This window comes from Mercurialis annua, linkage group LG8 (genome assembly GCF_937616625.2).
Source record: "Mercurialis annua linkage group LG8, ddMerAnnu1.2, whole genome shotgun sequence".
NCBI classification, from domain to species: domain Eukaryota; kingdom Viridiplantae; phylum Streptophyta; class Magnoliopsida; order Malpighiales; family Euphorbiaceae; genus Mercurialis; species Mercurialis annua.
The window spans coordinates 12,146,390-12,164,823 of NC_065577.1; the positions used below are offsets into that span (position 1 = coordinate 12,146,390).

Consider the following 18,434-nt stretch of genomic DNA (forward strand, 5'->3'; position numbering starts at 1 on the left):
AAAGTCAACTAATAAACAGTTACCATAATTAGAAAATTAGACAATATGAAATTGTAACATGCAATAGCATTATAGCATAGTCTTTTTGATATTAGTATATGAAAGGTCCTTGAAAAACCCAATTATTCAATAATATTTTATAGTATTTTTTTACGGTTAGATCAATCTTTATTTGAATCAGATACGTCTATTACGGGAGATAAATCTTCAATCTCGAATTTAAAACGATTGTATAAATAAATACGATATGGATATATAATCTTACTTAAATTAAAAGAGCGTTTTATTAATTCGCCATATATTAAAAATATAACTGTCCTAATATTTTAATTTTTTTAATAACCATGTGGTGAATTGAAACTAGCAGATTAAATTGTTCAACCTTTGTAGTCCAGTTTTTCATTCATCCATCTAAGAACATATCAACTTCACAAGATATAATTACACAAAAAAATAATATTGTCTATTTAAAAAGAATATTCCTCTTACTATATACTATTCTGTTTCAATATAGTTGCCAATTTTTATATTATTGTATAGTTTAAAAAATATAATCTTTACCATATTCGTATTTAAAAGTCACTAATTCTCATTTTTTTTATATTTCAATATATTATAATAAATACTAATTTACCAATAGATTTTCAATAATATTAATATAAAATATTAATTTAAAAATTTATTATTACAAATAATAAAAAAGAATTTTGGGATGAAAAGTGGACAATTTTATTAGGGCGGAAAAAATAATTTAACTGTTAATATTTTTATTCAGATTTAATATATAAATTATTTATTAATAAAATGTACTTTCCTGGAATGGGACTCAATTATAAATTAGTTTAGTGAGTCAGAAATTTTTGGGTGAATAAAACAAATAGTGGTTTCTTGACTAGAAACCTTTCTTCTTTGTCTTTATCTCATTTTTACATTAGATGTTGCTTAATATAGTCCCCAAAAGATGGTTAGGATCAAATAAAATAAAATTGAGGGTCAAATTTGACATTTTAGATATAAAAGCCTTGAAATAAAATTTAGCGTGTCGTTTCAATCAAAGAGAGAGCCGACATTGAAAATAAATGTACATGGGTACTCACGAAGGAAGAAAAAAGGAAACTAATATAACTATTTAAAACTTTCATTAAAAAAATTAAAACTTTTAATAGTTGGGGTGTGTGTGCATTAGATTTGAGAAAAATTCTTAAATAGACTCAGTTTACCACGTCATCCGTAAAATAATTTATCACATAATGACACGTCATTAAAATGATGACAATCTTGTAATATTACTATTTAAAAGTGTAAATAAGTAATAAACGAATTTACAAAATTGCCATCATTTTAATGACGTGTCATTATATGTAGTCTTAGTCCACGGATGACGTGATAGACTGAGTCTACCCTAAATTTGAATTTAACGGAATTAAATTATTATGAACAAAAGATGAGGAGAAACTCTCTAAAAAAACTCTCCTTCTTTTCTAAACACTTCTCAACTTTTTTAGTTTGAGGAGGTAGTTTTTCGATCATTTTGGCCGGAAAACCACCTCCTCCACCACATCTTTTTTTAATTTGCTTTAATAATTACTCCATGGTTGGAGTGAGTTATGTTCTTTTATAGGTTCAATTTCGAAAGCACTTAAAAAATCATGTTTGATTTTGATTTTGATTTTTTTGAGTTGCATGTTAAGGATCTATGGTCCATACATAAATTTTTGAAGCATTTTTGGCTTACATGTCAAAAATTTCTTATTTTTTTTAAAATCCATGAACCTTTAAATATTGGAGTTTTTTTTCAATATTATATTTTTTTTTGGTGACGATGACTCACTCTACTGATCCGAAATTCAATATCATTTGCAAATCTCGGAATGTGGACCGCCCGCAAGCCCACATACCTAGTAATTCCGGACTATAATGGCCAGCAATCCAACCTCAACCACTCCATATTAAGAAAGGGCATAGCCGGGGTTCGAACCCGCGACCTTTGGCGCCCAGATGGCTGAGACTTAGACCATTAGACCAAACCCGTGCGGGCAAAAATAATAAAACACTTTCAAAATTATATTATTTATTGTTTTTGTTGTTTATTTTAATATTTCGTTTTATGTTGGCAACCTCTATCTTTTAGATATTCTTAAAGAACATGATTGTAAAGGTTGAAACCTTAAAAGTTCAAGCGGTTTCTCGGCATAATCGATCAAGTTTCAAGTTAAGACACTCGCACCGGAACTTAGTTTCATGTTGGATGCCAAAATGGAAAAAGTAGCGGGATTTTGGCGTAATTTTTCTTTTTCGATAATTATCATTTGCTTGTATTTTATTTGTTTCATAATTTTTTAGATTAGGATATTTGAAAGACCATATATTTTCTCATTGTTATATGAGTTTCATTATTGTACTTTAATCTTGTTTTTCAATAAAAAAGTGAAAATTATCGGAAAAAAAAGTGAGGAAAAAAACCGAATCGAACTGAAAAATTAAATAGAACCGAAATAAAAATGAAAATTAAATGGTTAATATGGTTTGGTTTGCTTCAATTTATAATTTATGGAAATTGCGGTTTTTGATTTCAGTTTGAGTTTAGGGCTCGGTGCACCAAACCGAACAAAAAAATTGAACTTCCATTATATATATATATATATATATATATATATATATATATATATATATATATATATATATATATATATTAAAATACTAAATTATAATTCATTAGCATTTCCATTAAAAATTAAAGTTGACCATTATTAATAGTTATTATATTTAGTAAAAATATTAATTATAGGCATAATTTTAATGTCTGTATGTTGAAAATTTGTATTTTGTTTTTCTTTCATATTTTACTTTTTATTTTTTTTTATAAAAGATAAACCGACTAGGCTAAAGCGAATCGAATTTTTAATATACCGAATTGAAAAAACCATAAACCAGACTAGTGAATCTTGATTTTAAATTTTATAGAGATGGTTTGATTCGATTATAGTAATGCTTACCCCTAATATCCCTCCCTATTATTGCTGTTATTTCTTCTCCTGCAATACAGTTTCAATGAAGAAGGAGGAAACGACTGTATAGATTTAAAAATGGATGAAGACAAACGAATGTATTCAACGGATGGATGACGACTGTTAGATTTAAGACCAATTTAGCGTCCCACTCTTTTTTATGAAGATGGGTGAAATTGACACCATTTCACAATTTCTTTTTTATTTTTGACCCATTTTGCTAAAAACATGTTTTTTTACACTTTATGCAAACGGGGGGAGGAATTGATCCTCTATTTGAGTTACTAGTTTCGCATTACGTGCTATACACGTGGCTCGTAACGTAACTCGTCAATGAATATATTAGTAAATTTATTATAATTATATCAATTTTTTATTTATAATTAATAATAAATTAGTTAAAATTTTTTGTAAAAATAAATATAATATATTCGGTTATTAATTTTTTTTCATGCTGAATTTATTCTTATTTTGGTTGTATAATAATCATATTTAAATAATTAACTTAATTTTATTAATAATATTTTTAAAAATAATAAGATAGAAATTTAAATATAATATATTGACCAAATACAGTATTTTAATTTTGTAGTTCAATCAAACTAAAAAATATGTATTCCTACTAATTTGGAGACAATTTAGTTATTTTTTACATACTAAAAACTAAATTGGAGATAATTTAGCTACCTATTCTAATTAGGATTTTAATTACAATAGTGATTAATTAAATAAATAAATAGTTAATGACTATAATACCTTTATTTAGTAGTAAACTGGAAAGGATTATTTAGTAAATTTGTCTGTTTCCCCCCCCCCTCCGTGCTTTTATATATAGTATAGATTATTGTCTAAATAGAATTTATATCGATTTTCTTTCTAATTGGATCGAGTCATATCTACTATTTAAATTAATTATAATTAAATTTGATTGATATTAAAAAATATATAAACTCGAGTTAAATAAAATAATATAATAATTTATTGTGTCAAATTAAAAAATTCTTTATTTAATTAAATTATTAGAGCTGATTCAGTTTTTACACATCTTCCAATTTCTTTTTACTTATTTTTAAGTCATCTAAAATGTTAAAGGTTCTAAATTTTCATAAATCCATTTAAAAAAACTTTCAGAGTTTGTTAATACTTCTAATTTAATAATTTTATTAAATTTATCTAATTTTTTATTAATTTGTTGTCAATTGTTTTTCAGAGTAGTAAAATGAGACATATTATTTAAAAGTCGCTTGATTATTCAGTACATAAACTTGAATATAAGACGAAATATTTTTATATGTCATTAATTGTGTCAATTTTTTAACTTTGAATAATATTAATTTTGTTTTTTATATTTATTTTTTGCTTTAACCATTAAAAGATAGATAATTTAAAATTTAGTTTCATTATTGTTTTTAAATTTTTTTGTATTTGGACTTTAATTTATAATTTTGAAAGGTTGATTTTTCTAACTAATAAAACATTATTGAAAATTTAAATAACTAAATTAATTAAATGAAATTACGATCAAATTATAAAATTAAAATAGATTTATAAACTTTTAAAATTTTGGATTATTTATTAAAAATTGAAAATTTGGCATTTTTAGTTACTAATGTTGTTTTACGTGTCTCGCACGTGGCTCGTAGTATGACTCGTCAAATAATGATAATTATATTTATTATGAGTTAGTGTATTTATAATTATGTTTGATTAAATTGTTATTTATATAATTATACTTGTATTTAAGTATAAAAAAATAAATTATTATTAAGAATAATAGTTAATTAAGAATAATTTGCTTTATTTATAAAAAAATAATATTAATATCAAATAATAATTAAAATAGTAGTTTATTTGAAGTAGCTTATCTTATTTATAATTTTAAATGATTAAATAATAATTAATTTAATAATTAAATATTTAAAATAATAGCTTATTTTAATTAGTATTTTAGACAGTTATTTTAATATGAAATTATAAATAGTTTATTTTAGTTAGTATTTTTATTTTAATAATTTTTTAACTAATAATTATATTTTATAAAATAAAAAAATATTTTTATAAATGTGTCTATCCTTCTCTCTATCCTATCTATCTGTGTTTTTATATATAGTATTGATTGGTTAAGCTCGGTTGTTAATGGAGCAGCAGAAACATAATTGTTTAAGATTTTGCTTAAGCAACTATGTGTTGTGGCTACCTGGCAATTTCACTAATTAATTTCTCTTGTAATACAAATCAAAGAATAGATGCCAAAAGAGGAGAACATGTTTATGAAAAGAGAACATCATTAGCGAATAGAAACATTCAAGATTGTACTTATATACAATTTCAACTTTTCAATCATCAATTCCTTCCTCGTGCTCATTATTTTGAACACAAATCGATCTTTTCCATGTAAACATAATTTAAAAATGGCTTAAATACACAAAAAAATTATAAATTTTCGCGTGTTTTTGATATTTGACATGAATTTTTAATTTTGGCATATAAATACACGAACTATCAATCTTTTGCATATATGACCAAGTTTCCATTTTAGGTGAAAAACAGTGTCGTTTTAGGTATAAAACATTGCCGTTTTAGGTCAAAAACGGTGCCGTTTTATGTCAAAAACAGTGCTCGTGTTATATATGCAAAAAATTAATAGTTCGTGTATTTATATTCCAAAATTAAAAATTCGTGTCAAATACCAAAAAAACGCGAAAGTTTGTGATTTTTGGAGCAATTAAGCCTTTAAAAGTTTCACCCTTTTCAACTTTAAATTAAATTTTAAATTTTAAAATTAATTAGAAAATTACACATTTTTTAAAGTTGAGTTGAATTTATTTAATAGACAATATTTATTTAAATTGAATATATTATAAGTTTACATTCACATAAATAAACTATATAATTAAAAAAACCATAGAAATAAGAGTTACTTGTATGTTAAATTCCTTTTCTATAGTGATTTAAACACATTATCTAAAATGAGCATCACACATTTCATTTTTATGAAATTTAACATTTTATTACGCTTTCACATTTTCACGAAATATAAAGTTATGAAATATGCACTAAAATAACAAAGCAAAATAAAAGTCATACGGAAGTTGAACTGGATTTCTTCATAAAAAAATATTATTTTATATATAAAACGACGCAGAAAAAACAAAAAAATATGTAAAATATCAACTTCGAAAGGAATACGATGTGTAATATACAAAATTTTAAATAATTTGTTCAAATCATTACAAACATAAGAATTTAAGATTTAATATATAAATAACTAAACAAAACAATCATAATGTTTTTTTTAATAAAAGACTCGATTAAACTAAAAAATCCACTCTTGGTCTTATCCAAAAGAGCAACATCACCATTTGATACGCCACGTTTTGTGTGTTATCTTGCATAAAACATAGACCATCTCTATATCAAACTCGAGAGTCGCTTGACCCATAAGCAAAGCATCACATTCTTATATGTATCATGTATGGAAGTTACTTCAAATCCCATACACCCCACCCATATTTTGAAATATTTAAACTATAAACTATAAACTAAAAACAAATAGCAACAAATATTTATTATCATCCTTATAAGTTTAACCATATAATTTATTTAGTATACTCCGAATATATATGAATTTTCCAATATCATTATTATCATATGATGGATTCTAAAGTTCTGATTCCACCACATTTTCTATTGTTTAAAATAATATTCTTTCTCATACGGGAAAAATAAAATTATAATCTATAGTTTGAGGCTCATTTACGTACCTTCAATACAATAAACATAAAACTATCCTCATAAATTAAAGAATTAAAGATACAAAATTATGAAATATAATGTGTTTCAAAATTTCCATACAGTTTTTTGTTTTTATTTTGAAAAATATAGTTTTTTCCTCCTCTTTTTATAATTCCAATCACATCAATTAAAAAAATGCAATTGATTGAGGATTTGGAAAATAGAACTTATCTTACTATGCCTGTTATATTGAAATTATGATAGTTCATAATGATTATTTTTTTGAAAATTTTCATATTAAATTTTTTAATTAGTGATTCAAATTGATGTTTTAAAAGCCGAATTGATAGTTGAATCGATACTGAAATTACCGGTTTCCGATTCAACTGGTTTGATCGCTATTATAAAAAAACTACACTTAAAGATAATATTAAATTACGGGTTAATGATTAATCGGTTGAATCAGCGGTTATAATCGGGCAAAGTTCCAGTTCAATTAGTGGTTCGGTCCAATCAATCGGTTCAACTGTATTTCCAATTTCTTTAAGTAAATCAGCCAGACATCTGGCCGATTTGCGATTGAACTAAAAAGCCTCTCTGATTTTGTAATCACTGAATTAAACAATAAAAAAAATTAAGATTTGAATTATAAATGTAAAACATAATTTTTTTTATATGTTATGAGGTTTTTTGAGCGGATTTTTACTATAAAACGACACCTTTAATTCTTTCACATTCTGACTAATTCTCACTCGAGTAGTGTAGATCCTATATGAAAGACAAATTCTGACCTCAAATTTTAAACAGCTGCATACATAAGTACAGTTTGAACCCGCGATCTTACTTAAATCAGAAAAACATCTTATCAATTCACCTGTGCATTATTAGTGTAAGACATAATATGATTGATAATGAAACGTACAATTAAAATTAAAACAAAAATCCTATTTAATCCCATAGCCATCTTCAAGGTTAGTATAGTAAACCTAGTTCTTGCTTACGTACATTATAATAAACCATATTACATCATAAATGGCATTTCATGTAATTTTGTCAAACCTTGAGTCCTATTCTGTAATAATAGCTGTACATAAATGTTCACATTTCTAACAAGATTATATTACTCTCTTTCCCTCTTCATCTCTGTGTTCAATTTTCCTCTTGAGTTTAGTGTTTCACAGAAATTTATAAAAGCTGAAACCAAGAAATCTAAGGTACTTTTCTTGTCCATTAAAACCAACTTATTTTCATTTTTTTGTTGCTAATTTGATATCTCAATGGCTGTACTTTAAATGCATGCTTTTTCTTTATTTGGGTTCTCATTAAAATCTTTGTTTTTTGATATTTTTTTGCAGATTTTTTGTGGGTTAGATTTGCTTTTTTAAAGAAAAGTTTATTTCTTTGGTGATAATTTTATATAATTGAAGAACAAGCAAGCAACTTTGAAGCAGTTTGAAGATTATATAAGGTATGGTTCTTCTCATTAAATTAGTAATTTAACAATTTAAGCTATAACCAACTAGCGAGTTATAGCTTAAATGGTATAAGCTCTGAGCAGCATTCTGCGAAGTTTGTGGGTTCTGTTCCTTCCATAAGCGCTCTCCTATTAGATTATATTAAAAAAAAAAATCACAATTTAAGCTATAGTTTTCACAAGAAAACAAATTTAAGCTATAGTTTGCAATAAAATTAGACAAAACAAAGATTAAATGATGTATACAAAAAATTTATTGGTGGTTTTCAGGAATTGTGATCATAAGAAGAAATGAGTCTGTTATATAGCTCAAGTTTTAAGTACCAAGAAGAAGGGTTAGTTAGAAAGAATCAAGAATTCACAGATTCGAATCACCATCATTACAATCAAGAAGAAAACCAGCATAATTCAGGCCTAATGCGTTACCGATCCGCGCCAAGCTCAGTTCTTGATAGTCTTGTTAATAGCAGTACTACTAGCAATGGCAATGAGTGTGGGGATTTTAGAAATTTTCGACCTTCGAGCCCTGAAATGGATACCATCTTGTCCAGATTTATATCAGCATGTAATGGTTCTGGTGATTCAAATTCTCAAAATATGGAGAATTATGGAGAGAAGCCTGCAATGAAGCAAGAAATGGCGGATTCGGAAGCGCTTTATCGGAGTTTCGCAGTGAATGAATCGGGTGGTAATGGAAATTCGGTGAATGTTAATAACAATTCTATGGATTGTAATTTTAGTGTTATGAACTCTATGGCTATGGAGAATTCTTTGCAATCAAGAAAGGTGAATGGATCCAATCTTGTTAAGCAACACAGCTCTCCAGCTGGATTTTTCTCCAATCTGGGCGTTGACAATGGTAATTTTTTATTTGCTTCTGTTTTTGTTTCAATTTATGTTACATATAATTTAAATTAGTGTGATCTTTTTGTTTTTCATTCTGGCATGTTTGTTTTCCAAGAAAATTGGCAATAGATAGAGAATATGTAAGAGGAATCTTGTGCTTTTTTATATTCTGTTTAGGATTCCCTTGAATTTTTGAGTAGTTGGTATCATGGCATTTGATATTTCAAGTTGCAAATTAAAAGTTTAAAAACAAGTTAAGAATGAGGATAAAGGATAATTATTTTTTTACTTTCTATGCGGCCAAACACGTTGTTGAGTTTTTGTTCATAGATTTGATGGAAGCACCAAATATTTTGTTGGACCATTTTAGCCTGAAAATTTGGAATATCTCCAAAAGTGTATTTTACATTTATGCAAAGAAAGTTGACTTATGGAGTTTCCCCCTTTTTTGTTCCTTTCTTGATTGTATTCATCGCATAGTCAGCGAAAAAAATTGGAGTCTAGTTCAGAATTATTGAACCTTAGTCAATGCTGTTTTCTGAAATGTTTAGTCTTTAAAGGAAATTGAGTTTTATTACCTTAAAGTATAACTAATTAGTTCCGTCTAGCTTATTTCTCGAAGAATTATTCGCTGATGAATGATTACCGATGTCTAGCAGGGTTCACTATAACAAAAGAAGCCAGCGGATTTCGAGTTTCGAATGGAATGAATGAAGAATCAAATCTACCCTCTACTAGGTTAGGACATAATTTGAACTTCTCATCAGGGCAACGACTTCTGCCTCAGATTGCTGAAATTGGAGATGAAATTCCTGGTTCAAGTAGTTCTGATCAAGGCAATAGCCTTGGCAAGAGACAGTACATGAACTTCGAACACGACTTGTGGGACAATTCTTCCTCGGTTGACTTCAAAAGATTAAGAGATAATGACGGACATGCATTTTCTAGTTCAAACATATTTGAAAATCAGGTATTTGAATCATAGAACTTATGTGGCACTTTGCTAGTTCTAATATTTTCATTTTATGCGTAAAGGCTAACAGTATTGTCATGTTCTTTAACAGAATGGAAATTCTGGTAACCGAACGACTAGTTTGACTCACCACTTGAGCTTGCCTAAGACAGCAGGAGAAATGGCTACTGTAGAGAAGTATCTACAATTTCAAGGCTCTGTTCCTTGCAAAATCCGAGCGAAAAGAGGCTTTGCTACTCACCCACGAAGCATTGCAGAAAGGGTATGCTCAGTTACTTGATTTACTCATCCTACTATAATATTTTGTTTTTAACAAAAATCCGATAAACTAACAATTTGATTCCGATCTGGTAATTCGGTGTGCATGGCAGGTTAGAAGAACACGAATTAGTGATCGGATGCGGAAACTACAAGATCTTTTTCCAAAGATGGACAAGGTAGATCACCCTTCATGGTAGTTAGTTGCATGGAATTTTATCAAGTCCTATGTTTTGGCGTTCCGTTTTCTTTTTCAGAAATGCTTCTGAAATTTCGGAACTCTATATGTTTAATCTATTCGCTTAAAAAATAATGTTTCCCCGTTACCTATTTCAGTTTTTCTGTTTCGACATTTCTATTTCGGTGCTACATAGTGATTAGGCACTAAGTAAATTCAATGTGTTTCTTTTTGACAGCAAACAAGCACAGCAGATATGTTAGATTTGGCAGTTGGATACATAAAAGACTTACAAAAACAAGTAAAGGTAATATAAAATGATACTAATAATATATCTTGAATTAATACCACTTGATTTTCCAGATTTCATCTATGTAATATCTTTTTTTTAATTAATTCTACTTAATTTATTTGCAGACACTTGCGGATACCAAATCCAAGTGTACCTGTTCGAGCACGCAGAAGCTATACGCTGCAGCTTGATTTAGTTATGCACAGGGGTGGAACCAAAGGAAGAAGGTGAGCAGTCGGCGTCCTGGCCGCCAGTTACCGGTTGTGTCCTACTCCTTTCGATATATAGTTTCCTTTAATCCTCTCATTCCGCCTCCCACCTCCAGTCACCGACTAGTTTCCAACTATTTTGCCCTCTTTGCTTATTTTATTGTCCAGCATGTGTAGATAGCAGCTAGTGAAAAATTGGAAATATTGATAAGAATAACTGGCTGTGTCTTGTTAATGATAGGATGTTACATTTTCTAGTGTAATCTGTTCCATTTGATGACCTCTTTGGGGAGGAAAAAATGAAATCTTATCCTTTTGTATTTAGGGTTAATGTCGTAAAAATTCACTAACAGTATTTAGTGCAAAGTTTTTTTTTTTTGTATAATGTCTTTATTTGCGAAAATTCAGTAATATTAGCACACACACGTTATGATTGAGAGAGAAAGATTCAACTTTGTTTCCTCCTAATTCTTAATCAAATATTTCTCAAAAAAATTCTTAGTCAAATAATATCTAAGTCTTTCCTCAAAAAAATAATAGTTTAAAGTAAAACTAAAATTACACCCATATGAATGGGTTTTCTCCATTTCTAAGTATTTAAAAAGCAAAGATGAGGACAAATTGATGTTTACATAAAATATTGTATTTTTAATGTCAACTATTAATACCCTCCACCACTTCTTTTAATGACATAATTTTATGAGCAAATTATTTAAGGGTTAATTACATATAAAATTACCATCTTTACACGAAATTACAAAAATAACACGATCTTTAAAACGTGGCAATTCAGGGCACCACCTTTCATTTCTTTTCAGAAACAACATGGACACAATTTTAGTGGTGTTTTTGCTGACGTGGCATGACACGTGGCACTCCCATTGCGTGTCCAAGTCAGCAAAATTTTATCTTAAAACGTGCCCATGTTGTTTTTGAAAAGAAATGAAAGGTGATGCCCTTAATTAATACGTTTTAAAGGTTGTGTTATTTTTGAAAATTCGTGTGAAGGTGGTGATTTTATATGTAATTAACCCATTATTTAAACTCCCTTGCATGTCATAATTTATAGTTTGATACATGTTATTTGAAAATCAAATGATTTGATATCTCAATTTAATTTTACAAATATTTACAATATTATGTTAAATATAGGTACCAAATTGTTAACGGAATTAAATGTGAGGTCGATTTGAAAATGAGTTACCAAGTCGTTAGCATAACTAAAAGTGAGATATCAAATCGTTTGAAAGTGATACTAAATTATAAATGGAACTTAAGCTCCTAATTGTTGACGAAATTGAAAATGAGGAACCAACACTACTAAAATACAGCATTTTAGCGACGGATTTGCCGACGGATCCTATCCGTCGGCAAATGTGGCGTCGCTAAACGGTTTAGCGACGTCCAAACCGAATCCGTCGCCAAATGGAGACTATCCGTCGCCAAACACGTCTCGGGGCGACGCAGTTGGCGACGATAGGAGACGCTTTTGGCGACGAATATGCCCATCGCCAAATGGCGACAGACATATCCGTCGCCAGAATGCCGTCGCCGTTTGGCGATGGAAATACCCGTCGCCATATATCCGTCGCGAAATGGCGATGGATAGATGGCGACGGATATTTCCATCGCCAAACGGCCCTTTTCAAAAACGGGTTCCTTTTAGCGACGGATATAAATCCGTCGCTAAACCACAAATTCCGTCGGCAAATAAAAATAATTTGGGCAGAATATTTCCGTTTTCCGGCTTTTTAATTAAATATAAACCATGTTTAATAACGCACAAATTGTAAAAAAGATTAAAAATCACTGAAAATACTAAATAATATATATATATATATATATATATAAATATATAGCGTACGATACATCAGAACTGTATACAAAAACATCGCTAGACTACGGTACTACAAGTCTGTGGTGTCATCTGTGACACTGTCATCAGTAGCGGGTGGAGGTGGAGGTGGCGGTGGTGGAGGAGTGGGTAGCACATCTCCCTGGGCCCGTTGCTGCAACTGCTGCATCGCCGCTGCAACCGCAATCTGGACCTGATCACGGATCGTATCCGCGAACTGAGCGATGAGATCTGTACGGAATCTCGCATCGGCGGCTGGCGATACGGTCTGAGAGGAGCTACCGGGTCGTCTACTAGAAGTACCCCGCTAAGAGGCGACGAACTCAGAACCAACTGAGCCTAATCCGTATACACGCCGCTTCTTCACCCCCTCAACAGCGAGATAAACCTGGTCTGGGTCCACTGGGGTAGATGCAGTACTCCCCTCGGCTGTCTGTGTGGCAGCCAACATCTCCTGCTCAAACCGCTCCTACAAAAACAACGTAAAACAATTAGTTAAATATGAATTCTGATATAATGAACAACTAAAACTTTCACGTTATTTTTTAAAAAAATCCGGCAGCATTTCGTTTATAAAATGAACATCACCCATTTTTCAGGGAAATCCTGCAAACTTAAAATTGTACAACATATCACATATCAACAACCAAACCACTAAATTCTAAAAAACAAAAAAGTTACTTAATTCTAACTAAATAGATTATGCGATTCAAACAATTATCCTATTATATTCAAACTATTTCGCAACTCAAATTATTTAAATACTAGTTTCAAACAATAAAGTTTCAAGAAATACTTACAGCCGCAATCCTCGCGCGCTCGTCCACGAATCGTGTCGGGTCAGCCTTCAGAGTGTGCATCCGCTTGTGCACCTCAGCATGTGTCGGCTCACGCCCCAGCTCCTTAGCCTGCCACGCAAATTTAGTAATTTGTAAGTTCAATTAACAAAAAATATAACGCAAAATGCAATATTAATTAAAATAAATAAAATATACCAAAACAGCCTTATGCTTCAAAGCAGACATCGAGCCTCCGGTATGTCGAACCGGTCCAGTACCAGCTCCGGCCGGCTCGCTCATCTGATTGGCCCGTGCCTGGGCCGATTTCTTCTTCGCCTCATCAGAGTCCCAAACTCTCTCCCAGGCCTCCCACACGTCGTCGGTAATAGACACGTCTCTCTCACGAGAAGTCTTGTAGGTGGACAGCCTGTCAGAATACCGGTTCGCAGCATGCTTCTCGAAAGTACTTCGGATGACTCGTTCCTCGAATTCGTCCTCCCAGAAGAATTTTTTCTGCAAAAGTGTTAATTTTAACAAATTAATTAAACTAATAAATATAGATAAAAAATATAAATTTTTTATTAAATTACCTTAAACTCCTCGAAGTAAAAAGAAACAGCTTCCTCAGGCAAAAATCTCCAAGCGGTGCCTACTGCCCACCACCGACTCTGGAAGATTTCCCGCAACTCTCTAGATACCATGCTGGTATCGAGCAACCTGTTCCTGTTTCTCGAAAATCACTGACTTAGAAAAATATTATATATAACACATTTATTATTAAGAAATACAAATTTTTTTATTTGCCTCTGTGAGTTGGGGATGACTCGGACTCTGCCAGTGGCATCCAAGACTTCCCCCTCAACAGGCTGGCGCCGAGCTCGAGGTCTACGAGGTGCTGGAGCTGGCTCTACACCCTCCTGAGCCTGAGCCACCTCTAGAGGAGCTGCCAGGTCGTCCTCCTCCTCAACAACAGCTAGTGTGGGTGGCCGAGTCCGGCCTGTCCCACTAGCACTCCTCCCTCGCATATCTGCAAATAAATTAATATTAAACACATAACAGATATACATATAGATATAAATCATAAAACAATTTCAATTTTTTGAATAAACATCTGAGATATAACTACCTAATACAAAATTTACCTACTAATCGTCATCGTCATCGTCTTCAAGTATATCTTCTTCGTCTGATATTGACGGCACTTCTTCGTCCTCCACCTCTGGAGGAGCAAAAAACACATCTGTTTCAACTTCCCCGACCGAATCAACCAAAATTCTTGCACCCTCATCTATTATAACGTTTATAGGTTGTTCTATAATGTCCTCTTGAAACGCTGGAGTAATGGAATCGGGCATGTCTATCTCTTATCTGGCCCTCATCTTACATACTGTCCACCAGTTGACCTTATCTTTCTTTTTACTTGGATATGTGCAGTAATGTACTTGACCGGACTGCCCGGCCAAAATAAATGGTTCGTATTTTCCGTACTTCCGTTTATGATTGATGTCCACAATATTATATCGAGGATGCACTGACATACCTCTATCAGTCGGATCGAACCAATTACACTTGAACAAGACAGTCCTCTTAATTGGCAGAGCCGGGTACTCCAACTCAAGAACATCTGTTAATATGCCGTAAAAATCACTTTCTGTTAGAGCGTAGAGTGATCCTTTCACGCAAACTCCATTATTCATGGTTAGTTGATTCTCCCCATAAGCCTGAGTTTAAAATTTAAACCCGTTTACGAAATATCCTTGAAAATGTTTCGCTTGCCTAAGCGGTCCCTTAGCCAGACTCGAAATATACGGATTACTTATATAGTTAGTTTGCGCTTGTACCATATAAATGTATAATTTTCAGACCTTTTACATAAGAAGTACGAGATAATCTGAAAAATCATTTCGGATACTTACATATCATTCAAACCACGAGGCAAATTCAGTCTCGAGCTTCACTTCTACTTGAACTTGGGTGATTCCGGGAATGATTTCGTACAACTCGTCAACATACAAACTTTAAAAAGAACCCAATACTTGCTATTACAGTGAAGTCATGTATTTGAAAAATAAATTTAAAAGTAGAGTACAACTTACTCCTTGTAATGCTCGATTTCAGGACAGTTCAAGAGAATGTAACTATGGGCGGCGGTGTATTCGTCCTCCTCCAAACTTCGCTTTTTAGAAGCACCTATAGGTCGGCCACTCGGTTTGAAAATTGATAGCCGATCTACATCATCATCCACGACATCATCACGTGTCTCGTTTCTTTGCAGCCGATCAGGCAGCGTCGGATCACCGTCATTAAAGTAAAATGATGCAAATTTGGCTATTTTTTCGTACAAATATCCGGTGGCAATGCTACCTTCCACCTTAGCTTTGTTGGTCACTTTCTGCTTCAATTTTCTCAGATATCTGTGCAATAAAATTATTGCAGTGTTAACAAATTTTTTTGATAGTTTTCAATGAATTTTAAAATTAAAGAATACTTAACCTTTCAAAGGGATACATCCACCGATATTGCACAGGGCCTGCCAGCTTTGCTTCGTAGGGTAGGTGTATAGGAAGATGTTCCATTGAATCAAAAAAGCTGGGCGGAAATATACGTTCCAACTTGTACAATATTTTCGCAATGTCTTTCTCCATCTCAATTAGGTCGTCCTCTTTAAGCGTTGTGCAAGTCAGGTCTTTAAAGAAGATGCTCAACTCCGTAATAGGTTCCCACACGGACGGATGAAGAAATTCTCGAAAAGCCATTTAAATTGGCAAGAGACGCTGCATGAAAACATGACAGTCGTGGCTTTTCATACCGATCATTTTCAGCTTTTTCAAATCGACACACCTACCCAAGTTCGACACATGCCCATCCGGGAACTTCAACTCTTTAACCCATTCCAGTAGAGCTTGTTTTGCGTTTCTATCTAAAGCATATATTGCCTTTGGATATTGCCCAGTTGATGGATTAAATGCCAAGTCCGGATGATTACAAATACCATTCAACTCGTCTCTGGACTTAGCATGGTCTTTGGTCTTCCCGGGAACATTAAGCACTGTATTGAAAATGTTGTCGAATACATTTTTCTCAGTATGCATGACATCCAGATTATGACGAATCATATTCGTTTTCCAATACGGCAAATCCCAAAATATGCTTTTCTTATGCCACCCATGATTCTTTGATTTCTGAGCATTCGTATTCTGAGCTCCAACCTCGTATGCCTTTTTAATACCAAGGCTGTCAATCTCTTGTTCAATTTCCTCTCCAGTTCTGTATCCCCTGAATAATTTTCTTTCTTTGTAACCCTTTTTAAAATCCGTAGTGTTATTACGGTACGAATGTTCAGGTGGTAAGAACTTTCTGTGCCAATCAAACCACGATTGTTTACCACTCTTCGGAAGAGTAATTGCATCAGTTTCTTCCATACAGTGAGGACATGCCCGTTTACCCGATGTGCTCCATCCAGACAGCATTGAATAAGCCGGAAAATCATTGATCGTCCACATAAGAGCGGCTTTCAATTGAAAATTTTGCCGCCTATGAATGTTGTATGTCCGCGTCCCAAATTCCCACAAATGGTTCAGTTCTGCTATTAGCGGCTGCAGGAAAATATCCAAACTGCCTTTTGGACTATTGGGTCCGGGAACAAGAACCGTTAGAAACATGAACTCATCTTTCATGGCCATGCCAGGAGGCAAGTTATACGGAGTCAGAATTACCGGCCATGACGAGTATTGTTGCCCAAATGCACCAAATGGTTGAAACCCATCCGTACACAACCCCAGTCTGATATTTCCAATTTCGGCTGCAAAATCTTGGTGTAACTCTGAAAAGTGTTTCCAAGCTGGCGAGTCAGACGGATGATTCATCACACCATTCTCCATCTCGTGCTCGGCGTGCCACCTCATATGTTTAGCTGTTGCAAGATTGTCAGAATAGAACAGCAATAGTGAAGCTAGTATAAACAAAGGAAAGATACAGTGAATACAGTAAATAAAGAATAAAGTGATACTTTATTACTTTTGAACGGAAAGAAGCAAATTACAACTAAGAAGTCACGATGCCATAAGGACAAGAGATGATACTAGTACGGAGGAAACAAGTTATTTAAAAGACAATTAGAGTCAAGATATAAGTACTAAAGAAGCATAAAGCGTATAGGACGACAGTGAGTTGAAATTATTCCTAGACTTTAGAAATTGTAAAGTAAATGGAGTATAAATATTAGAAACAATCGGAAAACCCTTCAAAAGAAGACAAGAGATAGAATAAGAAAGAAGTTAAATGAAGGTTAGCTAGCGAGAAGGATTCTCGAAATAGTTAGACTTAAGAGAAACACATGAAATTCTTATGAAGTTATTATAAATAAGGAATTATGACGTAAAAGAAAGACATTCTTGACTGACAAGTCAATTAATGACTCGAGGGGATCTTTAAGGACTAATTAGAAAAAGTCAAGAAGATAAAAATACAGATAGTATCGGTCAACGAAGACGATCGTATAAGCTATACAGTTTAAGTCAACACAAAGAAAAGTACGGATAGCAATGGGGAATGTACGAAGAATCACGATCAATAGAATAACATAAAGTTCACAATAGCTTAAACAAAGCAAGGAAAAGTTGAAAGAAGCAAAGGAAGTATCAATCTCAACTACGTTGAGAAATAACAAATATGATAGACAAGATATAAGTTGAGAAAAGATTGATTGATAAAGAACGAAGTGTCAGATACTAGTAGAAAGAGGTAAATACATCATTAAAGATATAGCCGGCACGTTGTCACTATTAACGTGTAAGAGAGACAAGTAGCGACCCGAGGACGACTGAG

At 32.0% G+C, this 18,434-nt stretch overlaps 2 protein-coding genes across 3 annotated transcripts; one reads left to right on the top strand and one right to left on the bottom strand.

Moving 5' to 3' along the window:
- The first annotated feature begins 7,853 nt into the window (after nucleotides 1–7,853).
- On the top strand, nucleotides 7,854–11,297 carry LOC126662161 (transcription factor bHLH130-like). 2 transcript variants are annotated; one of them, XM_050356052.2, is made up of 8 exons: nucleotides 7,854–7,957; nucleotides 8,099–8,211; nucleotides 8,488–9,076; nucleotides 9,720–10,033; nucleotides 10,128–10,298; nucleotides 10,408–10,473; nucleotides 10,711–10,779; nucleotides 10,890–11,297. In XM_050356052.2, exons 3-8 carry the CDS (start codon nucleotides 8,509–8,511, stop codon nucleotides 10,953–10,955), a joined length of 1,254 nt encoding a protein of 417 aa, XP_050212009.1. In that variant the 5' UTR covers nucleotides 7,854–7,957; nucleotides 8,099–8,211; nucleotides 8,488–8,508; the 3' UTR covers nucleotides 10,956–11,297. The 2 variants fall into 2 exon arrangements, with proteins under 2 accessions (XP_050212009.1, XP_050212010.1); XM_050356053.2 differs by having other exon boundaries at nucleotides 9,723–10,033.
- Nucleotides 11,298–13,128: 1,831 nt separating this feature from the next.
- On the bottom strand, nucleotides 13,129–14,326 carry LOC126661637 (uncharacterized). The gene is made up of 4 exons (XM_050355489.2): nucleotides 14,198–14,326; nucleotides 13,824–14,120; nucleotides 13,629–13,736; nucleotides 13,129–13,297 (listed from the first exon to the last, which is right to left on the bottom strand). The coding sequence occupies exons 1-4, from the start codon at nucleotides 14,306–14,308 to the stop codon at nucleotides 13,136–13,138; spliced, it is 678 nt and encodes a 225-aa protein (XP_050211446.2). The 5' UTR covers nucleotides 14,309–14,326; the 3' UTR covers nucleotides 13,129–13,135.
- Nucleotides 14,327–18,434: the final 4,108 nt, after the last annotated feature.